General features: G+C 53.8%; 1 protein-coding gene across 4 annotated transcripts; it reads left to right on the top strand.

The window, feature by feature from the left end:
• The first annotated feature begins 6,615 nt into the window (after positions 1-6,615).
• TIMM44 (translocase of inner mitochondrial membrane 44) lies at positions 6,616-24,583 on the top strand. Of its 4 annotated transcripts, XM_055236068.2 has the most exons (13): positions 6,616-7,527; positions 10,072-10,167; positions 13,423-13,593; positions 16,528-16,608; positions 17,333-17,482; positions 17,568-17,707; positions 17,995-18,080; positions 18,641-18,733; positions 18,820-18,944; positions 20,384-20,434; positions 23,144-23,233; positions 23,545-23,655; positions 24,003-24,583. In XM_055236068.2, exons 1-13 carry the CDS (start codon positions 7,483-7,485, stop codon positions 24,120-24,122), a joined length of 1,359 nt encoding a protein of 452 aa, XP_055092043.1. In that variant the 5' UTR covers positions 6,616-7,482; the 3' UTR covers positions 24,123-24,583. The 4 variants fall into 4 exon arrangements, with proteins under 4 accessions (XP_055092043.1, XP_055092044.1, XP_063471978.1 ...); XM_063615908.1 differs by lacking the exon at positions 13,423-13,593 and having other exon boundaries at positions 7,393-7,527; XM_063615909.1 differs by lacking the exons at positions 10,072-10,167; positions 13,423-13,593 and having other exon boundaries at positions 7,400-7,527.
• The last annotated feature ends 79 nt before the right edge of the window (positions 24,584-24,662 follow it).

The following is a 24,662-nucleotide window of genomic DNA, read 5'->3' as shown; positions in this document are numbered from 1 at the left end:
AAAGGGTCTTTCTGTGACCACCCAGAAGAAAATCTCACTCTTTCTGGATGAACACACTCCCAGGAACAGGCTTTCTGGACGTGTCTCCAGAGAGTGGCTGCTGACTTCATCATAGGCCCTGCCTGCACATTCCAATGCACGCTCCCCAGTATGTGGGTGGGAAGGTCCCCTGCAACCTGCCTGCCACATACACAGGCAGCCTTGAAGGCAGGACTCCGCTAATCCAGGGGAACCAACCGTGTCCATCAGTCTGGGCTGCTGTAATTGCTGGGGTCTAAATGTGTGTGTTCTCTATCAAAATTTATATATTGAAACTTAGGCCAGGCGCCGGTGGCTCATGCCTGTAATCCCAGCACTTTGGGAGGCCGAGGCGGATGGATCACCTGAGGTCAGGAGTTCGAGACCAGCCTGGCCAACATGGTGAAACCCCATCAGTACTAAAAGTACAAAAATTAGCTGGGCGTGGTGGTGGGCACCTGTAGTCCCAGCTACTCGGGAGGCTGAGGCAGGAGAATTGCTTGAACCCAGGAGGTGGCAGTTGCAGTGAGTCAAGATCTTGCCTTTGCACTTCAGCCTAGGTGACAGAGCAAGACTCCATCTCAAAAAATAAAAATAAAAAATAAAAGAGGTGGGGCCTTTGGGAGATGACTAGGTCATGACTGCCCCTCATAAATGGGATTAACGCCTCATAAAAGAGACCCCAGAGACTGTATGCAGTGCCTCACACCTGTCATCCCAGCTACTTGGGAAGCTGAGGCAGGAGGATCACTTGAGGCCAGGAGTTGGAGGCCACCCTGAGCAACATAGAGAGACCCCAGCCTCTACAAAAAAGTTTAAAAATTAGCCAAGTGTGATGGTGCATCCCTGTGGTCCCAGCTACTTGGGAGGCTGAGGCTGGAGGATCCACTTGAGCCCAGAAGTTTAAAGCTGCAGTGACCTATGGTCATGCCACTGCACCCCAGCCTGGGCCACAGAAGGAAGACTCTGTCTCTAAAAAAGATAAAATACAAAGGGAAATACATGAAATCTGCCCTCTTCACCAATTTTTTTTTTTTTCTGTGCCAAACTAACGCATGGATAATTTTTTTTCTTTTTTTTTTGAGATGAAGTCTCAGTCAGTCACCCAGGCTGGAGTGCAGTGGCATGATCTCAGCTCACTGCAACCTCCACTCCTGGGTTCAAGTGATTCTCCTGCTTCAGCCTCCTGAGTAGCTGGGATTACAGGCACGTGCCACCATGCTGGGCTAATTTTTGTATTTTTAGTAGAGACAGGGTTTCACCATCTTGGTCAGGCTGGTGTCGAATTCCTGACCTCAGGTGATCCACCCGCCTCAGCCTCCCAAAGTGCTGGGATTACAGGCATGAGCCCAATTATTTATTTATTTATTTATTTATTTATTTATTTATTTATTTATTTTGAGACACAGTTTCACTCTGTTGCCCAGGCTGGAGTGTACTGGTGCAATCTCAGCTCACTGCAGCCTCTGCCTCACAGGCTGAGGCAGGAGAATCTGTCTCAATTAGCTGTGATTACAGGCATGTGCCACCATGCCTGGCTACTCTTCACCAATTTCTTTCCTTTTCTTTTTTTTTAAATAGATAGGGTCTCGCTGTCGCTCAGTCTGGAGTACAGTGGTGCTATATTGGCTCACTGCAACCTCCACCTCCCGGGTTCAAGCAATTCTCCTGCCTCAGCTTCCCGAATAGCTGGGACTACAAGAGTGCAGCACACCTGGCTAATTTTTGTATTTTTAGTAATTGGGCTTGGGGCACATGCCTGTGGTCCCAGCTACTTGGGAGGCTGAGGCAGGAGGATCGCTTGAGCCCAGGAAGTTGAGGCTGCAGTGAGCTATGATCATACCACTGCACTCCAGCCTTGGTGACAGAGCAAGACTCTGTTAAATATATACATATGAAGGAGACTTCTGCAGATCAAAGGCGACTGTAAGAGATATGACAACCAAATGCAATAAGTGAAAATGCATTATATCCTAGATTTTTTATTTTTTTTTTTTATAATATTTGAATTTTTTTTTTTTTTTTTTTTTTGAGACGAAGTCTTGCTCTGTCTCCCAGGCTGGAGTACAGTGGTGCAATCTCGGCTCACTGCAAGCTCCGCCTCCTGGGTTCACGCCATTCTCCTGCCTCAGCCTCCCGAGTAGCTGGGACTACAGGTGCCCACCACCACACCCGGCTAATTTTTGTATTTTTAGTAGAGACGGGGTTTCACCATGTTAGCCAGAATGGTCTCGATCTCCTGACTTCGTGATCTGCCTGCCTTGGCCTCCCAAAGTGCTGGGATTACAGGCGTGAGCCACTGTGCCTGGCCAATATTTTAAAAATTTTTTTGAGATGGAGTCTCACTCTGTCACCTAGGCTGGAGAGCAGTGGCACGATCCTGGGTCACTGCAACCTCCACCTCCTGGGCTCAAGCGATTCTTCTGCCTCAGCCTCCCGAGTGGCTGGGTTACAGATGTGTGCCACCATGCCCGGCTAATTTTTGTATTTTTTTTTTTTTTTTTGTAGAGACGCAGTTTCACCATGTTGGCTAGGCTGGTCTCGAACTCCTGACCACAGATGATCCGCCCACATCGGCTTCCCAAAGTGCAGAGATTACAGGTGTGAGCCACCGCGCCCAGCCCTGTATACTATTCTTGCGATTTTTTTTTTTTTTTGTAGCTTTGAAATTTTGCAAAATAAAAAGTTAGGGAAAACAAAGCACTCTCACTCCTTCCCATATGTTCTTCCAGCTGCCATCATTTCACTTTCTGTGCACAGTGAATATTCCTGGGAAGAGTCTGTGTTCTGTGTCCCTGTATTCTCAACCACCGCTGTGCTGGTGAAATGTTTAATAACTGGCTCACCAGAGAAACAAACCAACCAAAGAGCTCCTGACTTGGAATGTTTGCCAATTCCTCTGGTGTAAATATTCCCACCACTTGTGGCTGATCTGCTTGTAGGTGATTTCAAGCTACAAAGATGGCATCATCAAACAGAATTGGTACACAATGCAGTGACTCACGTAGTATTTCCAGCACGCAGACATCACATATGTAAACAACCCCAAGATCAGCAGGTGCAGTGACTCATGCCTGTAACCCCAGCACTTTGGGAGGCCGAGGTGGGAGGATCGAGTGAGCCCAGGAGTTTGAGACCAGCCTAGGCAACAACGCAAGACTCTGTCTCTACAAAAAGATTATTTATTTATTTATTTATTTATTTATTTATTTATTTATTTATGTGAGACAGAGTCTCGCTCTGTCACTCAGGCTAGAATGCAGTGGTGCAATCTTGGCTCACTGCAACCTCCGCCTCCCAGGTTCAAGCAATTCTCCTGCCTCAGCCTCCTTTCTGAGTAGCTGGGATTACAGGCATGCACCACCACATCTGGCTATTTTTTGTATTTTTAATAGAGACGGGGTTTCACCATATTGGCTGGGCTGGTCTCAAACTCCTGGCCTAAAGTGATCCACCCACCTCGGCCTCCCAAAGTGCTGGGATCATAGGTGTGAGCCACTGTGCCCAGCCTGCCTCTGCAAAAAATTTTAAAAAGTAGCCAGGCTCTGTGGCTTGTGCTGGTCATCCCAGCACTTTGGGAGCTCAAGGTGGGAGGATCACTTGAGCCCAGGAGTTCGAGGCCAGCCCGTGCAACATAGAGAGACCCTGTCTCTACAAAAAAATACAAAAATCAGCCGGGCGTGATGGTGCATGTCTGTAGTCCCAGCTACTTGGGAGGCTGAGGTGGGAGGATCACTTGAGCCTGGAAGGTCGAGGCTACAGTGAGCCGTGCTGGCGCCACTGCACTCCTACCTGGGCGATAGAGTGAGACTCTGTCTCAAAACAGAAACAAAAACCCTCAAGAGCACAGATAGTAGTAACATGTAGCAGCATAATTAGGAAGTGATGAATTTTGCGTATTTATTACTTTTGTTCTAATATAATCTATTTGATCTTAAGTTTATACAATTAATTGTTTACACATTGGCCATGTTTAACGAGAGGCTTTGAATTCTTGAAGATGTGCCGGCTGGCTCTTGCGAGTCAGTGCACGCTGGCTCCAGCACGCCTCTGTAAAACCATCTCCACTCATTGAGGTCTGGCTCCCAGGCCCACCACTCAACCAAAACCCCCCTTGCTTATCTCACCAATGACCCCCATATTGCAAAATGCAATGGCGCGGCTACATTTCTGTCCTTGCCTTGCCTGAACTGTGCAGCACTCACCTCTGCTGTTTCCATTTGCCTTCTCCAAGTTCCTCCAGATTGTCTTCCTTTTTTTTTTTTTTTTGATGGAGTCTTGCTCTGTCGCCCCGGCTGGAGTGCAGTGGTGCGATCTCAGCTCACCGTAACCTCCGCCTCCCGGGTCCAAGCGATTCTCCTGCCTCAGCTTCCCAAGTATTTGGGACTACAGGCACATGCCACCACGCCCGGCTAATTTTTTGTATTTTTAGTAGAGACGGGGGTTCACCATGTTAGCCAGGATGGCCTCGATCCCCTGACCTGATGATTTGCCCATCTCGGCCTCCCACAGTGCTGGGCGCAGTGGCACAAGCCTGTAATCCCAGCACTTTGGGAGGCCAAGGCTGGTGGATCACGAGGTCAGGACTCGAGACCAGCACGGCCAAGATGGGGAAACCCCGTCTCTACTAAAAATACAAAAATTAGCGGGGCATGGTGGCGGGCGCCTGCAGTCCCAGCTACTCGGGAGGCTGAGGCAGGAGAATGGCGTGAACCTGGGAGACAGAGCTTGCAGTGAGCCGAGATCGCGCCACTGCACTCCAGCCTGGGCGACAGAGTGAGACTCAGTCTCAAAACAACAACAACAAATATTGTTTTTTAGAGATGGAGGTCTCGAGTGGGCACAGTGGCTCACGCCTGTAATCCCAGCACTTTGGGAGGCTGAGGCGGGAGGGTCACCTGAGGTTCGGGAGTTCGAGACCAACCTGACCAATATGGAGAAACCCCGTCCCTACTAAAAACACAAAATTAGCTGGGCGTGGTGGCGCATGCCTGTAATCACAGCTACTTGGGAGGCTGAGGCAGGAGAATCACTTGAACCCGAGAAGCAGAGGCTGCGGTGAGCCAAGATCACACCATTGCACTCCAGCCTGCACAACAAGAGCGAAACTCCGTCTCCAAACAAAAAAGGCCGGGTGTGGTGGCTCATGCCTGTAATCCCAGCACTTTGGGAGGCGGAGGCAAGCGGATCACGAGGTCAGGAGATCGAGACCATCCTGGCTAACATGGTGAAACCCTGTCTCTACTAAAAATACAAAAAATTAGCCAGGTGTGGTGGCGGGCACGTGTAGTCCCAGCTGCTCAGGAGGCTAAGGCAGGAGAATGGCGTGAACCTGGGAGGCGGAGCTTGCAGTGAGCCGAGATCATGCCACTGCACTCCAGCCTGGGCGACAGAGCGAGACTGTCTCAAAACAACAACAACAAAAAAGAGATGGAGGTCTCATGCTGTCACCCAGGGTGGAGTGCAGTGACGCGATCATAGCTCACTGCAGCCTCTAACTAATGGGCTCAAGTGATCCTCCCACCTGAGCCTCCTGAGTAGCTGGGATTCCAGGCGAGAGACACCATGCTTGGCTTATTTTTTTATTTTTGTAGAGATGGGGTCTTGTTATTTTAGCCAGACTGGTCTGTAACTCCTGGGCTCAAATGATGCTCCTGCCTCAGGCTCCTGAGTTGCTGGGATAATAGGACTGAGCCACGGATCCTGGCTTAAAGGACTCTTCTATCTCCACTTTATCTTTGGGTCTTTGACATGCTCATATGACACACTGCCTCTGGGTGTCCAGTGCTGTAGTTTTCTTTCTTTCCTTTCTCTCTTTCTTCTTTTTTTCTTTCTTTTTTTTTTTGACACAAGATCTCTCTCTGTTGCCAGGTAGTGTAGTGTAGTGTAGTGTAGTGTAGTGTAGTGTAGTGTAGTGGCACGATCACGGCTCACTACAGCCTTAACTTCCCGGGCTTCAACGATCCTCCCATCTCAGCCTCCTGAGCAGCTGGGACTACAAGCACCTGCTACCACGCCAAGCTAATGTTTTGTATTTGTTGTAAGGAAGAGGTCTCACTATGTTGCCCAGGCTGGTCTCAAACTCTTGGGCTGGAGAGATCCTCCGGCCTCAGTGTCCCAAAGTGCTGGGATTATAGGCATGAGCCACCGTGCCCGGCCAAACTCTGTACTTTCAACCACAACTAAGAATCCATATTTGTAGCCCAGACCTTATTCTCAGCAACACACCTGTGTACACAAACCGCTTAACTAGTTTGCTCCTCTTGGCATCAAGACATCTCGAACAAAGCCAGAGTGGAAGCCCTCATCTCTTACCTCCACCTCGAGGGGGAGCTCCTGAGATGGAGAACACAAGTCTGTCCAGCGCAGAAGCCAGGAATGCATGCTCTCCGGGGCCAAGCTGCCTCCCTTTGAAATAATGAAGTCCCATAAACCCATATCACAGGTTAATAATGCAAAAAGACCGGGTGCGGTAGCTCACGCCTGTAATCCCAGTGACTCAGAGGCTGAGGCAGGAGGATCACTTGAGCTTGGGAATTGGAGGCCGCAGTGAGCTAGATCACGACACTGCACTCTAGCCTGGGTGACAGAGCAAGGCTCTGGCTCTAAAAAAAAAAAAAAAAAAAAAAGGATCCAATAAGACAAACAGCAACAGCAACATACATTAGCTCCCCCAGGTGACCAACCCTCCTCCTCATCCCCGGATTTCATGGCTATGTTAAAATACCGCCACTTGGTGGCGGCGGCATTCTTCGAATGGAAAATAGCATCTGGGGTGCTGAAATGACAAAGGCCTGGGCTTCTTCAGGTCAGAGTGTCAATTCACACTGAATCGAAGTAGGACTGGACCACAGTCAGTCTGCTCTCAGCTTCCCCTTCTTATTCGGGGTCAAAACCAACAGGCGTCTTCTCAAAGCGCCGCACAAGAGTGGGCTCCTTCGCTTTCTCGGAGCGACTCACTTGCTGGTCTCTTAGCCATTGTCAATCAATCAGTCATTGCAGGGACAGCCACAGACAATTACTCTGGAGCTGGTCCGCCGGTCAATCAGAATCCAATCGAATCCGTCCTTGTGGTCGGTGGATCCACGTGCCTGTACCACCTGCCACCAGCGCCCGGTGCGTTCTGTAGCCGAATCACCGCAGGTGACGGAATCCACGCCCCTGGGCTCCGCCCCCTCGTAGTCGCGCCCAATCACGGATCTGACCCTCCCAGGAGGGCCCTCCCCCGGGCCACATCCAGTCACGGGCCCCGTCCTTCCAAAACACTGCCCTATCAGAGGTCAAGCTCTCTAGGAATTCCCTACCCTTTTAATGTCCCGCCCCTATGACGGACCCAATCGGAGGGCTCTCCCTCCCCGAAACCCCGCTCCCGGACCGGCTTTTCTCAGGCTTGCGCCGCTCTAGGCCGAAGAGGCGGATGACGCAACCGGGCCGCGCCGCGAGAAGGTCACACGATTCTCCAACATGGCGGCGGCGGCGCTGCGGAGTGGCTGGTGCCGCTGTCCACGGGTGAGCGGCGGTGCGGCGCTGGCAGGGCGAGCTTAGGGGTCTTCTGGGCCTTCGGCCACCAAGGCTTTCTTCTCAGACCCTTAGCCTTCGCGACCCTTGCTTGGGCTCCGTAGAAAGCTTGGGGTTGGATCTTTGGATAGCAGAGGCCAGGACAGGGGGCACAGAGCGTGGCCTGAGGGCGGGGACCGAGCTTACCGGGCAGGGGGCGGCGATGCGCGGAGCCTGGGAGGGAGCTGATCACCCTTCGCCCTCTGATCAGACTCCACGTATACTGGAGAGTGAATGGTAGCCGGGGCGGTGGCGTCCCGTGGAAAAAAGTAGAGGGAAAGGCAAAAAAAACCGTGAAATTCACAGCTCGCAGTTAAATGCCAGGTTCTCTACCGAGAGCATTTCTTGTCTCGTTTCTTCTAACGTTCATTGTGGATGTGCGAGAGGTGGTTCGCGCCCTGGCAGGCTCTTGGGTCCACAGGGCAGTGGGAGTCAAGACGTGTAAGGCGCACTTAGAAAGTAGTACTTTATATTGCTCGTGCTCTTCGTTTTTTCTTTTTTCTTTTTCTTTGAGACAGTTTCGCTCTTGTCGCCCAGTCTGGAGTGCAATGGCGCGATCTCGGCTCACTGCAACTTCTGCCTCCCGGGTTCAAGCGATTCTCCTGCCTCAGCCTCAGGTGGATCACCTGAGGTCAGGAGTTCGAGATCAACTGGCCAACATGGGGAAATCCCGTCTCTACTAAAACCCCATCTCTACTAAAAATACAAAAAAATTAGCCGGGCATGGTGGCGCGCTCCTGTAATCCCAACTATTTGCGCGCTCCTGTAATCCCAACTACTTGGGAGGCTGAGGCAGGAGAATCACTTGAACCCGGGAGGCGGAGGTTGCAGTGAGCCGAGATCCTGCCACTTTACTCCAGCCTGGGCGACAGGGGGAGACTCCGTCTCAAAAATAAAAAAAAAAAAAGTTATCCTCAAGTAAATACAGGAGATAGTAGGCACCTGTGTAAGTTTGGGATGTTGCATAGGGTTCTCAGAGGTAGGAGGCAGAGAACAGAGAGAAAAACGGCCCAGGAAATGTGGAAATGGTGGAGAAGTTGTACCTGGTCTTTTGACATCAACACGCCAGGTTCTGTGCTGGGTAACAGGGTGCCGAGTTGAACAGGACCTGCACAGAGCTTTTTTTTTTTTGCCCCAATTTTTTGTGGAGACAGGATCTAGCTATGTTGCCCAGGCTGGTCTCAAACTCCTGAGCTCAAACGATCCTTCCGCCTCAGCCTCCCAAAGTATCGGGATTACAGGCATGAGCCACCAGCTCAGTGCCCGCACAGAACTTAAAGTTCATTATTTGATAGGAGAATAAAGTGCCTTTTATTTTTATTTGATTTTTTTTTTCTGAGACAGAGTCTTGTTGTGTCGCCCAGGCTGGAGTGCAGTGGCACAATCTCGGCTCACTGCACCCTCCACCTCCTGGGTTTAAGCAATACTCCTTCCTCCGCCTCCTGAGTAGCTGGGACTACAGGTTTGTGCCACCACGCCCGGCTAATTTTGGTATTTTTGGTAGAGACAGGATTTCACCATTTTGGCCAGGCTGATCTCGAACTCCTGACCGGGTGATCCTCCCGCCTCAGCCTCCCAACGTGTTGGGATTACAGGCGTGAGCCACCACACCCGGCCAGCAAGTGCCTTTTACATGAGGTCAGCCCAGTCTTTGCCCAGAGCGACTCCCCTAAATTACTCTGTTTATAGCCCAATGCTTGAGGGGGACATTGTAAGTTTATTCCAGAGTTGTCCCTGGAGCAACACATTATCGATGTTTGTGTCTGAAAATCCGGTTCTCTCACCTTTGGAGGCTGGCAGAAATGGGGTGGGCTCGCAAGAGAAGACTGCTTGCCACTAGCGTAGAAGCTTAGAGTGCCTACTTTCAGACTAAGGGATTAAATTGTACTGGTACATTTAGCCTTCTTCCCCCCATGGGTTGGCATTTCCCGGGACCTGTCCGTTTTCCCCCAGTTTCGGGGGCACAAGGATAGATGTAGGCCCTGGAGGTACAGACACAGCATTTTCTCTTTCCACCAGCTTCTACTTGCTTCTCAGACTTTGGGAAGATTACAGAGTGCCCAGCATGCATCAGGCATAAGATAAAAATTGGCCAATGAGGCCAGGTGCAGTGGCTCATGCCTGTAATCCCAGCACTTTGGAAAACCAGGGGAGGGGTGGATCACTTGAGGTCAGGAGTTCGAGACCAGCCTGGCCAACATGGCAAAACCCCTTCTCTCCTAAAAATACAAATATTAGCCGGATGTGATGGCGCATACCTGTAATTCCAGCTACTCGGGAGACTGAGGCAGGAGAATCGCTTGAACCCGGGAGGCAGAGGTTGCAGTGAGCTGAGATCGCACAACTGCACTCCAGCCTGAGACTCTGTCTCAAAAAAAAAAAAAAAAAAAAATGGCCAGTGAGTCGCAGGTGACCCTGCTGTTTTGTGTGTGGTCTGCTTACTTCTCAGTCAGCCTCTTGTTAGAATGGATCTTTCTCTTCTCTTCCCCCAATTAGAGATGCCTCGGCAGTGGAATCCAATTTCTTTCCAGCCACAACCTACCCCATGGGTCGACCTATCAGATGTGCCGGCCGGGTGGAGAGCTGCCACTGGTGAGTGACTCAGGATGCTCAGGCCAGCAGACACAGGGGAGGCCTGAAAATTCAGATCCCATTGGCACGAGGAAGGGATGGGGCTGTAGAGGTGGCTCACACCATCTCAGTGGTGGGCCTTCTGTGTCCGGGGCCTTCAGAATGACAGATACCAGTGTGCCTGACCTTCTTGGTCCCAGAAACACTTGACCTGCCTCTTGCTTGATGTCGTAAGGGGATAAGGTGCTGTCACTATAGCCCTTTATGTTGGTTCAAATGCTTGGAAGAGACCCCTGTACTTAACTGAATTCTACTTCCCTATGACCTCTGCCCGTGGGTACCTCACCAAGCATGGCTATTTCCTTTTCTGGAAGATAGCCCTTTGATCATTGGTACAGAGTCACCTTGTCACAACCAGACCTCAGGTTCTCCTGGTCATTCTTCTTCAACTGTGCTTCTGTTGGTGTCTCAGAATCGTGAGGACAGAAGCCCAAAACCTGACTCCCTTTCCCAGACCTGTACATTCGGGCAACGCGTACATTCTGTCTCCCTCTCTCTCTCTATCTCTTGGCGCCCAGAGCCTCAGCTCAGCTGCCTCCTTGCAGGCAGCTACCTACCTCTCCAGTCCTGTCCTGGGGCCATCGTGGGTGTGGGACAGGACCTGTGACTCTTTCCCTTACTTGTCTAGTCCCCCGCCACACACTCACTCCCATGGTTTGTAGCCCGAGTCTCTGGTAGGTCTGCCATAAGCTTGTGTGATCCTGGATGATCTTACTTAGAACCTGGGCTTCCCCTGGAGAAAGGCTGGCCAGAGTGGCATCTGAATGGGACTGCAGCCTGCTGACAGGAGGGCTGGCCACCTGTCCTGGGGAGCAGCACTGGGTTTTTTTTTTTTTTTTTTTTTAAGATAGGGTCTCACTCTGTAGCCCAGGCTAGGGTGTAGTGGCGCTGTCATGGCTCACTGCAGCCTTGAACTCCTGGGCTTAAGCGATCCTTCCACCTCAGTCTTCTGAGTAGCTGGGACCACAGGTGTGTGACTCCACAGGGCCTGAGCACCAGGCTGGATGCAGCTTTCTCTTGTAGCTTGACAGGAGCCAGGGAGGGGGATCCCACCTGGAGCTGGTATAACCAACACAGCTGTGGAAAAGTTGACCACAGGTGGCCCCTTCCCCCTGATTGGATTATTGTATGATCATTTGTATGATCATTCATTAAACTGTTTCTCTGTTGTTTTTTTTTTTTTGAAACAGAGTCTCACTCTGTTGCCCAGGCTGGAGTGCAGGGGTGAGATACCGCTCACTGCAACCTCCATCTCCCCAGTTCAAGCAATTCTCCTGCCTCTGCCTCCTCAGTAGCTGGGACTACAGTCATGCGCCACCACACCTGGCTAATTTTTGTATTTTTAGTAGAGGACAAGGTTTCACCATGTTGGCCAGGCTTGTCTCAGACTCCTGGCCTCAAGTGATCCGCCCGCCTCGGTTTCCCAAAGTGCTAGGATTACAGATTATGAGCCACTGTGCCCAGCCTTTTGTTTTTTTTGTTTGTTTGTTTTTTGAGATGGAGTCTCATTCCATCACCCAGGTTGGAGTGCAGTGGCATGATCTTGGCTCACTGCAACCTCCGGCTCCTGGGTTCAAGTGATTCTCCTGCCTCAGCCTCCTGAGTAGCTGGCATTACAGGCACCCACCACCACGCCCAGCTAATTTTTGTATTTTTAGTAGAGACGGGGTTTCACTATGTTGGTCAGGCTGGTCTGGAACTCCTGACCTCAAGTGATCCGCCCACCTTGGCCTCCCAAAGTGCTGGGATTACAGGTGTGAGCCACCATGCCCAGCCTTGTTTTGCTTTTACAAGGCTTTATCTTTTTGAGCAGTTTTAGGTTTACAGAAAAATCCAACAGAATGTACAAAGAGTTGCCATGCCCCTCCTCTCCCATCCGGCACACAGTTTTCTATTCTTCATGTCCTGCATTAGTGTGGCGCATCTGTTACAATTGAGTGGATGTTGATACATTATTATTAACAAATGCATGGTGTACCTTCCGGTTCCCTCTTGGTGGTGTACATTCTCTGTGATTACAGTATCATAAGAGTAGTTTCACTGCCCTAACATTTTTCTGTGTTTCCCCTACTCAACTCACCCTCTTCCTAACAACCTCTGGCAACCACTGATCTTTTTTTTTTTTTTTTGAGACGGAGTCTCACTGTCGCCCAGGCTGGAGTGCAGTGGCGCGATCTCGGCTCACTGCAGGCTCCGCCCCCTGGGGTTCACGCCATTCTTTTGCCTCGGCCTCCCGAGTAGCTGGGACTACAGGCGCCCGCCACCTCGCCCGGCTAATTTTTTGTATTTTTAGTAGAGACGAGGTTTCACCGTGTTATCCAGGATGGTCTCGATCTCCTGACCTCGTGATCCGCCCGCCTCGGCCTCCCAAAGTGCTGGGATTACAGGCGTGAGCCACCATGCCCGGCCTACCACTGATCTTTTACTGTCCCCTTAGTTTTGCCTTTTCCAGAATGTTCTATAGTTGGAATCAGGCAGTATGTAGCCTTTTCAGAGTGGCTTCTTTCACTTAGTGTGATACACATTTAAGGTTCCTCTGTGTCTTTTGACAGCTTGAAAGCGTATTTCTTGTTTGTTTTTTAAATTATTTTATTTTATTTTATTTGAGATGGAGCGTCACTCTGTCACCCAGACTGGAGTGCAGTGGCATAATTTTGGCGTACTGTAGCCTCTTCCTCCCGGGTTCAAGCAATTCTTGTGCCTCAGCCTTCTAAGTAGCTGGGACTAAAGGCACACACCACCATGCCCAGCTAACTTTTGCATTTTTAGTAGAGACGAGGTTTCACCATTTTGGCCAGACTGGTCTCGAACTCCTGACCTCAGGTGATCTGCCCGCCTCAGCCTCCCAAAGTACTGGGATTACAGGCGTGAACAACCGCGCCCAGCCTGTTTTTTTAAATAGGGTGCTATGTTGCCCAGGTTGGTCTCAAAACTCATGGCCTCAAGCAATCCTCCCTCCTCAGCCTCCTAAAGTGGCTGAGAGCTCATTTTTTTCCAGCACTGAATAATATTCTGTTGTCTGGATATACTACACTTTTATCACCTGCTGTTTCTTTGTCTTTTATTATTATTATAAAAGAGATAGCTAATCATCATTAAATGTATATCAGCAGAAAAGAGAACATTTTAAAAAATCCCTCAGAGTCCCTCTGTGGGGCATTTCATTCTGTGTTCTACTATGTTCTTTAAATTTTTTTTCTTGTACATTCTTTCTAGTCCAAATCATATTCTTCTGGAAACAGAAAAGGCTTTCTGTCCGGCTTGCTAGATAATGTCAAACAAGAATTAGCCAAAAACAAAGAAATGAAAGAAAGTATAAAAAAATTCCGTGATGAGGCCAGAAAGCTAGAAGAATCAGACGTGCTCCAGGAGGCCCGAAGGAAATACGTGAGTTTCTTTGCTGCTTTTTTTTTCCCCGCCCAGGCTGGAGTATAGTGGCGTGATCTTGGCTCACTGCAACCTCCGCCTCCCAGGTTCAAGTGATTCCCCTGCCTCAGCCTCCCAAGTAGCTGGGCTTACAGGCACGTGCCACCACGCCCAGCTAATTTTTGTATTTTTAGTAGAGACGAGGTTTCACCATGTTGGCCAGGCTGGTCTTGAACTCCTGACCTCAAGTGATCTGCCCACCTCAGCCTTCCAAAGTGCTGGGATTACAGGTGTGAGCCACCGTGTTGGGCCCCTTTGCTTCTTACCTTTCTTGGTTGACATGTTTGTTTCCAGGACCAGGGTTTCTCCAGGCCAGGGACAGCCAGAGGAGCTCAGGGCTGGACGGTTGGGGGCAGGGTGGCTCGTGAGGAAGTGAGGTCACTGCTCTGATGCACTAATGAGAGGGAGCCAGGGGACAGGTGCGGGTCTCCAGGCCTCTGGGTTCTGCCATGAGACCATGCAGCGTTCTGTGCAGCTTGAAGCATGGTCCCCAGAGCAGCAGCAGTGGCTATTCCTGGGAGTGGATGAGCAATGCAGAGGCTCACACCCTCCCAAACTGCCAGGCCAGCGCCCGCATCTTCACAGGCCCCCAGGCAACGCATGCACACCAGCTATGGGATGTAGCCCTCTGAGTGGAGCCTGGTGGAAACTAGGTGATGGTGCTGGTTTTATTTTTTATTTTATTTTATTTTATTTTATTTTATTTTATTTTATTTTTTATTTATTTTATTTTATATTTTATATGTTATTTTATTTTATGAGATGGAGTCTTGCTCTGTCACCCAGGCTGGAGTGCAGTGGTGTGATCTTGGCTCACTGCAACCTCCAACTCCTGGGTTCAAGTGATTCTCCTGCCTCAGCCTCCCAGATAGCTGGGATTACAGGTGCCCGCCACCACACCCAGCTGATTTTTTGTTGTTGTTATTGTTTTTTGAAGCAGAGTCTTACTCTGTTGCCCAGGCTGGAGTGCAGTGGTACGATTTAGGCTCAACACAACCTCTGCCTCCTAGGCTCAAGCGATTCTCCTGCCTCAGCCTCCCGAGTAGCTGGGATTACAGACACACACCACTACTGCCCAGCTCATTTTTGTATTTTTAGTAAAGACAGGATTTCACCATGTTGGCCAGGCTGACCTTGAACTCCTGACCTCAAATTATCCACCTGCCTTGGCCTCCCAAAGTGCTGAGATTACAGGCATAAGCCACTGCGCCCATCCCTGTATTTCTTTTTGTAGGGACGGGGTTTCACTGTGTTGGCCAGGCTGGTCTCAAACTCCTGGCCTCAAGTGATCTGCCCATCTCAGCTTCCCAAAGTTCTGGGATTACAGGTGTGAGCCACTGCTCCCAGCCTGTGATTATTAATTGTCACTTCTCTTCTTGAGCAGCTGCCAAGCCCTGGCTTCTGGGAATGGCTCTGCATTCCTTTATTTGTAAGGGCCCAGCGAGGCAGGTCCAGTGTCCCCATCTTACCAATGAGCAGCTGAGCCTCAGAGATGCAGGCACCTGCCACGGGTCCCTTGGATTTTGGTTTGGTTTGGTTTGATTTGTGGTTTTTTTTGTTTGTTCATTTTTTGTTTTTCCCTTTTGCGATGGAGTCTTGCTGTGTCAGCCAGGTTGGAGTGCAGTGATGCGATCTTGGCTCACTGCAACCTCCACCTCCCTGGGTTCAAGCGATTCGCCTGCCTCAGCCTCCCGAATAGCTGGAATTACAGGCGCCTGCCACCACGCCAGGCTCATTTTTGTATTTTTAGTAGAGATGGAGTTTCATCACTTTGGCCAGGCTAGTGTTGAACTCCTGACCTCAGGTGATCCATCCGCCTTGGCCTCCCAGAGTGCTGGGATTACAGGCATGAGCCACGGTGCCCAGCCTAGTTTGGTTTTTTGAGACAGGGTCTTGCTCTGTCACCCTGGCTGGAGTGCAGTGGTGTGATCACAGCTCACTGCAGTCTTGACCTTCCCGTGTTCAGGTGATTCTCCCACCTCAGCCTCCTGAGTAGCTGTGACTAAAGGCATGGGATACCACACCTGGCTAATTTTTTTATGTTTCTAGAGACAGGGTCTCGCCATGTTGCCTTGCTGGTCTCGAACTCTCTGGGCTCAAGCAATCCTCCCATCTCAGCTTCCCAAAGAGCTGGGACTACAGCTCACATGCCCAGCCCCTCTTTATCATTAATGCAGGGGTCATCTGAAGACAGAGCAGGCTGAGTTTGGAGTGGGATGGATGGGGCGGGAGACATAAGACCAAACTGTGGTGGCTGGGGGCTGGATGAGGGGCACAGTAAAGACAGGCAAGGCCACCTCCTACCACCTGGTGAAAGGTGAAGGCTAGGCCTCCTTTTCTCAGGAAGTAGCTGCCAAGCGGGGGCCCGAGTCTGCCGGCCTTCTGGGCAAGGAGATCACCGCTGCTGAGACCCTCAATCCAAGCCATGTGGGCAGCCAGGGGCCCTGGAGGCAGCGCATGCTGGCAGGTGCGGGGAGGGAGGCGCTGCGGAGAAAATGCTTCTTGGACCTTTGGCTGTAAGAGAAGTGTCACTGCCGTGTCAGAACATACAGACTTAAAGACACAACGCTTGGCCGGGCACAGTGGCTTACGCCTGTAATCCCAGCACTTTGGGAGGCCGAGGCGGGTGGATCACTTGAGGTCAGAAGTTTGAGACCAGCCTGGCCAACGTGGTAAAACCCTGTCTCTACTGAAAATACACAAATTAGCCAAGCATGGTGGTGGGCCCTGTAATCCCAGCTACTCGGGAGGCTGGGGCAGGAAAATCGCTTGAACCTGGGAGGAAGAAGTTGCATTGAGCTGAGATCGTGCCACTGCACTCCAGCCTGGGCAACCGAGTGAGACGTCGTCTCAAAAAAAAAAAAAAAAAAAAAGGACACAATGCTCTTTACCTAGAAAACCATCGAGTCAGAAACTGTGCGGACGAGCGAGGTGCTACGGAAGAAGCTTGGGGAGCTGACGGGCACCGTGAAGGAGGTAACAGTCCCACGCCCGCCTGGAGCCGCTGGAGCCATCGAAGTCCCCTGGCCGCTAGAGGCTGGAGGAAGAGTTGGCTCCTGGGTGGGGGTGGCTTGGCAGCAGTGGGTGGCATGGGGCATGCTGCCACCCTCGTGAAGGTTTCAGGAGTTCCTGGCACATGCAGGGTGAGGTCAGACTGGCAACCTTGCATGACAGTTGACCCAGTAAGTTGGCAGTAGTAAGTGCTGCTAGCCAGGCCTTGAGGAGAACATGAAAATGTTTTTCCTGCCTAAAAATAGGAGGGGAGGGGCCGCTTCCACCCCCTCCCAAGGGTAGAGGCGGGAGTGAGGATTCCTGGGGTGCTGCGGGCTCTCCTCGGTTGCCTGTTCTGTCCAGCTTTGCCCAGCATGGGGCGCCCTCACCGCCCTTCTTTCCCCGGGGTCCCCTCCTTGGGAATCCTTGCTGCCAGGCAGTTCCCGGGTCTCCAGAGGACTCCTGCCCATTTTGGAGAAGGACCAGTTGACCCAGCGTCTCACCCAGAGCCCAGGGGCCAGCATCCCGGAAGCCATGGCGGTGTTCTCATGGCTTTGGGGGTTCCGCGCACCACAGGAGCACAGAAGGCCTCTGCCAGCCTCGGGGAGCCAGATCTGCCCTTATCTCCAGCAGGAATTCATTCCTCCTGCTCCCCCGTCCCGCCCCCGGGGCCAGTGCCAACGCCCCCTCTCTGTGTGTGTCTCAGTAGAGCCTTCACGAAGTCAGTAAAAGTGATCTCGGCCGGAAAATCAAGGAGGGCGTGGAGGAAGCAGCCAAGACGGCCAAGCAGTCGGCCGAGTCAGTATCCAAAGGCGGGGAGAAGCTGGGCAGGACGGCGGCCTTCAGAGCCCTCTCCCAGGTGAGCCCAGGCCTGGGCCAGGGTGTGCAGCCCGGGGCGGCCGAACCCAGACACCCACCCCAGCCCTGCTGTGCCTCGCTCGCAGGGGGTGGAATCCGTGAAGAAGGAAATTGACGACAGCGTCCTGGGACAGACCGGGCCCTACCGGAGGCCCCAGCAACTCCGGAAGAGAACGGAGTTTGCGGGAGATAAGTTCAAGGAGGAGAAAGTGTTTGAGCCAAACGAGTAGGTGCCAGCCCGTGGCCCTCGCTGCCCCCATTTTGTGCAGCTTTTACTGCTATTTCGGGGGCCCACCAATGGTTCCCTCCTGAGTCAGTTTCTTGAGTTTGCCTTCTGCCCAAGGTTCCTGGCTCCCTCAAATTTGAGGGTGAGAGGTGAGGGCGGGGTCCTCAGAGCCCCTAGGTTTGAGGTGTCAGCTGCCCACTGTCCTCTGCTGCCCCTCCCTGCAGCCGCAGGAGGGCACAGGTGGCCCCGGTGCTGCCGCTCACCCCAGGGCCCACCCTCTTCCCCAGGGAGGCCCTGGGGGTCGTGCTGCACAAGGACTCCAAGTGGTACCAGCAGTGGAAGGACTTCAAGGAGAACAACGTGGTGTTTAACCGTGAGTGAGGGTGTCTCGGAGGGCAGGTGACCGTGTCCCGGGCAGTCGGTGGACCGCAGGGTGATCCTCCTGCCTTGGGCACAAGACAGAGCCCCGTTTTGCAGAGGAGGAGATCGGGGTCAGAGTGGGCCGGTCACTTCTTTGCGGTCACCTGATGGTGCAGCTGTAGATTCTGCCGCCAGAAGCCAGGTGCTCCCTCATAAGCACGGTCAAGGCCCCGAAACGAGCCTCAGGCCCCTGTCACTTGTCCTGTGAGGAGGACTGCTAGAGGCCTGTGTTTCCTTTGTAGTGAAAGCAACAGCCAGCGGGGTGGCGGCCCATAACTTATACAGCCCCGCTAGGGCCGCAGCTGAGGGGCCTCTGCGCCTGGCCAGGTAGGTGGGCAGGCAGCGGTCCCCAAGCACAGATGAGGATGCAGGTCCACAGCCGTCCCCTCCCTGACCCCACCCGTGTCAGGATGGATCCCGCAGGGGCCACAGGGAGCCCCTGGAAGCTGTGAGGGAGGGTTGTGTTTCTGGAAGGGGCCCCTTCTCCTCCAGCATCTGCCCTGTCTTCCACAGGGTTCTTCGAGATGAAGATGAAGTATGACGAAAGCGATAATGCGTTCATCCGGGCGTCCCGGGCCCTTACGGACAAGGTCACCGACTTGCTGGGTGAGTGAGTCATCCCTGGACCTCGCAGGCTGGTGGTGGGGCGGGGTCCCTGGCCCTCCCCGAACTCCCGGCTCTGCTCCCTGCAGGGGGTCTGTTTTCCAAGACAGAGATGTCGGAGGTGCTCACGGAGATCCTCCGGGTGGACCCGGCCTTTGATAAGGACCGGTTTCTGAAGCAGTGCGAGAACGACATCATCCCCAATGTCCTGGAGGTGGGTGCTGCGCCCCCAGGTCCCCTCCCAGGCAGCAGGTCCTGGCTCCACCACCTCCCCCACCCAAGCCGGCACCCTGGGTGCTGCCAGGGAGCTCCGCTGCCGAGGCTATTTTCTGAGGAGGCTGGTTGCACACGGGCTCCTGCCCGGCTGCAGCTGCCCCGTGAGCTATGGCCCGAAGCCCTTCCTGGGCCTTACCGGCACCTCTGGTGCCGCCAGGTGCCGTTTCCCTCACTCCTGCTGCCTGAGGCTGTTCTCTGAGGTTGCTGGGAGCAGCTGCTGGAGGCCAGGGATTGTCTCAGGTGCCTGGAGCCCCTCACCCCTTGGGAGAAGTGGGCGTCTGTCCTCAGACATCAGAGCTGGCCCCAGGCCACGTCTGACCTAGAGCTGCAGCCGAGGGGGTTCCCTCACGGTGCTTTCCCTGGCAACCAGACCCTCGCTGGGCTTATAGATGAGGGTATCTTGCTCAAGGTCATGCTGCAGCCTGCCCCCTACAAGCCTCTCCCTGAGGTTGGTGGCCTCTTGTCTTCCCTGCTGCCTCTGCCTCTCTGCAGCCCCCAGGATGCAGGAGGAGCCTGGACACCTTTGGCCCAGTCGGGCCAGGCCTCTGGAAGGCCCTTCATGGGACTCTCCATCCTTGGCCCCGCCGGCCTCTGCCCAACATCCTCTTCCTCCTCCAGTTTCCCGTATCCTTCCCGCCACTTCGGGCAGGGCTGGGAGGCGGTGCGGATGGGCGCCATGCCCCAAAACAGCAGCCTGAGCACCGCAGTGCCTTCCAGGATGGGTGATGGGTGCCGAGTGTTCTGGCCACCCGCCCCCTACCGCTCACAGCTTTCACCACCAGCATCCGGCTCCTTCCCGCTCTTCTCCCCGCTGCAGGCGCCTTCCTCCCCCTCATCGGATCTGGCCCAGGCTCCGGGATCCTGTGGAAGCAGCTCCCAGCCCAGGCATGCCCCCTGCAGCCCACCCCTCCCTCTCGCTGCCCCCAGTAGTTAGGAGGCAGCCGGTCCCATGGTGGGCCTTGCAGTCCGAAACGTGGTCCCCTGGGAGGACAGAGGACATGGGCTCACTGTGGGAGCCGGAGTGTGGGTCCTCATCTCCCTGGCTTGGATTCCTGACCAGGCTGAAAGCTGGGTCCCCAGCTGCCTTTCTCTTCCTCTAGCAGGTTCCAGGGGGCTCCCCCTGTGGGGTGCCTCCTGGGTGGTCGCCCACAGGCTGCCCTCCGCCTGTGCCCAGGCCAGAGCCAGGCACTGACACCAGCAGGGATGGGCCTGGGGAGGGACACTCAGTGCCACAGCTCCACCCGCGCCCCACAGGTGGCAGCCGGGGGTGTCTGAGGAAACTCCCCACCCCGCATCACTGGAGAATGTTCCCAGGACCTCGCCTGCTGCCTGAAAAGCCCACTCTCGTTCTGGTACTTATTTTCCCTTCCTTTTTAGGCCATGATTTCTGGAGAGCTTGACATTCTCAAAGACTGGTGCTATGAAGCTGTGAGTACTTCCTTTCTTTTTTTTTTAAGGCCTAAAAAATCACCATGGAGGATCACGATGGAGAAGTTCCACTTTGGTGGCTCCGTTGGGGTAGCTCCCAACAGGCAGGACCTGGGCTCCTGGTGGGGGGATCCTCACGTCTCACCCTCCGAGAGCCTGACATCCCCCCGCCCCCGACACCTTCCATTCCTCAGCGTGTGACACATCTGGGCTCTCAGGCTGGACACCGGGTCACCCGCCAGTCCTTTGCTCCCAGACTGTAAACTTTGTTAGGGAGAATCCTTCTCTGGGCTGGTGTCTAAGAGATGGCTGGTTGGGGGTGTCCCCTGGGCCCGTGAGAGATCACAAAGCTGCCAATTTTACTGGGCCTTTTTTTTCCCTCCAATCTTAAAATAATTTTGGTTAGGTCTGGGCGCAGTGGCCTATGCCTTCAATCCCAGCAGCCCAAGGCGGGAGATTGGTTGAGCCCAGGCATTCAAGACTAGCCTGGGAAACACAGCAAGATCCCGTCTCTACAAAAAAATTTAAAACGAGCCAAGTGGCAGGGCACGGTGGCTGACACCTGTAATCCCAGCACTTTGGGATGCCAAGGCAGGCGACTGCCTGAGCTGAAGAGTTCGAGACCAGCCTGGGCAACATGGTGAAACCCCATCTCTACTAAAATAAAAAATTAGCCAGGCATGCTGGTGCACGTCTGTAATCCCAGCTACTGGGGAGGCTGAGGCAGTAGAATTGCTTAAATCCGGGAGGTGGAGGTTGCGTGAGCCGAGGTCACGCCACTGCACTTCAGCCTGGGCGACAGAGCAAGATTCTGTCTCCAAAAAAAAAAAAGTGAGCCAAGCGTGGTGGCAGGCACCTGTTGTCCCAGCTATTAGGGAGGCTGAGGCAGGAGAATTGCTTGAACCCAGGAGGCAGAGGTTGCAGTGAGCCAAGATTGCGCCACTGCACTCCAGCCTGGGCAACAGAGCGAGACTGTCTTAAAAAAAAAAAAAAAAAGAAAAAAGAAAAGAAAGAAATAATGTAGGGAAGGAGAGTCCCAGGAGAGGTGAAGTAAAATGAGGTCTCTGGGGGGCCCGACTGCCCTATTTCAGGTGGCTGCAGTGGCCTGGGGTGCAGACTGGGGCCGGGGGTCAGGGAGAGTGTGGGTCTCCCACATGACTGAGGGTGCTGGGAGCCAAGTGGGGTTTGAAGGTATCACCCACCCCACTTCCCAGGCCAGAGCAGAGTCCCTGTGCTCACCTCCCAGGGGTCGTGAGAATGAAGTGTGATCACAGAAACCAGGGCAGTGCTGGCCCCAGGCCAGAGGGAACCCGTAGAGGTAACCCTGGTAACGAAACAGCCCCTGGAAGGGTAGGGGGAGCTTTCATCGGTGACCCAGGGCCACCACCTATGGGGCGCGGATGGGGTTGCGGCACTGGGTGCCCCTCCCCAGGCCCTGGGAGCCTCCAGGGCCTGCCGAGTTTCTTGGACCCATTAGCTGTCCTCACGACATGATCCTGAAACATAGATCCAAACAAAACATCGATAGTCTTTCCACACCAGGAAGGAGCTGGTCCGGGTGAGGCCTCAACTGCTTCTCAGAGTCAAGGCTTTGGGTTCGGGGGCCACCAGCAGCACCGCGTACCTGGGGTCTGGTCTAGCTGTCCGCCCCATCCCTGGTGGCCTCCCTGTCTCTGCCTGAGTCCATCCCTGTGGGGCTCCCAGCTCCCATCTCCTCAGGCCACCTCATCTCACCCTATTCGCTCCCCGACCTGTGTGTCTTTCCCCCGGCTTCTTCATATTAAGCGATCCAGAATCTTTCTTGGCTAATTCTATTCTGCACCCAGCTCATAAACAACTTGGAAAAAGCAGAGGAGAAGATGTCAGATTTTCTTTTTAAATACTCCCCTGCATAGTGACTAATCCAGCAGGCATTTGAGTTTCGATGTGGATTTTTTTTTTTTTTTTTTTGGTTTTTTGTTTTGTTTTTACCTTGGGACCATTATGCCACAGCTGACTCGCTTTGCCAGGGAGCTGCTGGTGCCCTGGAAACACAGCCGAAGTTCCAGCCACGTCCACAGAAGTGTTTTTAAAATGTCACCTTTAAGAAACCGAACAAGTAGGATTGGCTCTGTGTGTGTTTTTCTCTCCCCTCCGCAGATCAGTCGTTTCCATAAAAAGTAGATGCTATTGGAACATCTTTTCTCTCATGGTTTCATGCCAAGCCCAGAGAAACCTCCAGTGAAAACGTGTCTCGGGGGCTGCTTCCTGTGCCCGGCACAGGCGCAGGGGTGTTGAGGGTGACACTGGGGGCTGGTCAGTGACAGAGGCAGCCTCGGGCTGAGGACAGATCCTAGAAGAGGCGTTTGATCTCAGGCCAAGATTCAGAGTGCAGTGAATATGGAAGTATGAAAGATCAGCCAAGGGGCCGCCAGCTTAGCCCTGCGAGTAGATTTGGGATTTTGTTCCAAGAGAATCACCCACTTTGCTGATTAATCCTGTTTTCATTGGGTCATCTGGGTAGAGTGTCGTTCCCAGGAGAGGGAAGTGTGTGATCTGGGCCAGTAAGTGAGTGACACCTGCCTCCCCACTTGGACCTGGGTTCTTGGCCTCTGCCATTGCTGGCTGGCGGCAGGGCACCCGGGCACCAGGGTGTGTGGGCAGCAGCTCTGTGTGGCATGGTGCCCGCCCTGGGTGGCATCACGCAGGCGTGTCGGCCTCTCATTGCAGACTTACAGCCAGCTGGCCCACCCCATCCAGCAGGCCAAGGCGCTGGGTCTCCAGTTCCATTCTCGAATCCTAGACATTGACAACGTTGACGTAAGCACCTCTCGCAGTGGGGGCCCGGGCCACCATCGGGGGTGGGAACTATGGCCCAGACAGGGCCCAGGAGGTGGCCTTGCCAGAGGCTGGGGGCCATGTGCTGATCCAAGAGGTCTTGGGCTTGTCCAAGGGGAGGGTCTCGAGGGAGGCCTGGTCCTGATCTGAGAGGCAAGGCCCACAGGGAGGGACCGGTGCTGAGCCTGGTGCTGGAGCCTTCTCCCAGCAGGGCCTAGGCACAGGGGTTTCACCTCCAGGGGAGTAGCTGGGCCGTCCTCTGAGGCCCACCCCCCATCTCGACCCCTCTGCAGCTGGCCATGGGCAAGATGATGGAGCAGGGGCCGGTGCTGATCATCACCTTCCAGGCACAGCTGGTGATGGTGGTCAGGAACCCCAAAGGCGAGGTGGTGGAGGGCGACCCGGTGAGTGAGGGAGTGGGATGGGGTGGGCACATGACACTGCCTGTCTCCAAGATCTGTGTGGCCACCTGGCAGGGACCCCAGCTCAGAGCCCTGAAGCTCTGGGACTGGGTGGGGATGCGGAGAAACCTCCGGGCCAGAGTTTGGGGTTGAGGGAGTCGGAGACCAGCAGACCTGTCTGTTTTTACCAAGGCCTGGGTGGTTCCTGAGTCCAGGCAATTGTGCTGGCCTCTGCTCCCAGCCCCTGGGGAAGTTGCTGGTGGCTCCTGCCCCACAGAGCCTGGCCCCTCCCAGAGCTGCCTGGGTCGCCTCAACCCTCTCAACAGTGCCCTTCCCACCCCACCCTGCAGGACAAGGTGCTGCGGATGCTGTACGTATGGGCGCTCTGCCGAGACCAGGACGAGCTCAACCCTTACGCGGCCTGGCGGCTCCTGGACATCTCGGCCTCCAGCACCGAGCAGATCCTCTGAGTGTGGTGCCGCAGCCAGGGATCCCCGGGCTGGGTCATCAGGCACAGAGGCACCGCAACACCACCTGCGGCAACTCCAGACCTCTGGGAATAAGACTGCGGGCTCTGCCCCCAGCTCTGCCAGGACGGCTGCAAGACCAGCTGGCCCGGGAGGGGACAACGGGCTGCTGCGGGTGCGCGGCAGCTGGAGACACTCCCCGCCAGGGCCAACCCCTGCCCTGTTGCTCTGCCTTGCAGGGGTCCCGGTGCCTGGTCACCTGGGGTGCACACAGGCCACACAGTGCCAAGAGGGCCCAGGGACTCCCCCCACAGCAGGGTGGGACCCGGGACCCGCGGCTCAGTGGCCAGCTAGCCACGTCAGCCAAGCCACTTTAGGTCCATTTTTTATTTTAACAGTGCTCTTCCATCTTGTGCATAAGCCTGAGATTTGGAAAGAATAAAACACCGAATTGCAGAAGAGCAGCTCCGGAGTCTGAAGTGCCTTCTCTGGCGCGGGAGTGGCTGGGGCGAGGGTGGGGGTGGGAGCGGGCGGCTGCTCTGG

The sequence above is a fragment of the Symphalangus syndactylus genome, chromosome 13 (genome assembly GCF_028878055.3).
Source record: "Symphalangus syndactylus isolate Jambi chromosome 13, NHGRI_mSymSyn1-v2.1_pri, whole genome shotgun sequence".
Taxonomy (NCBI): Eukaryota; Metazoa; Chordata; class Mammalia; order Primates; family Hylobatidae; genus Symphalangus; species Symphalangus syndactylus.
Note: the sequence above shows the minus strand (reverse complement) of the source record. Positions and strands in the feature narration are given on the sequence as shown.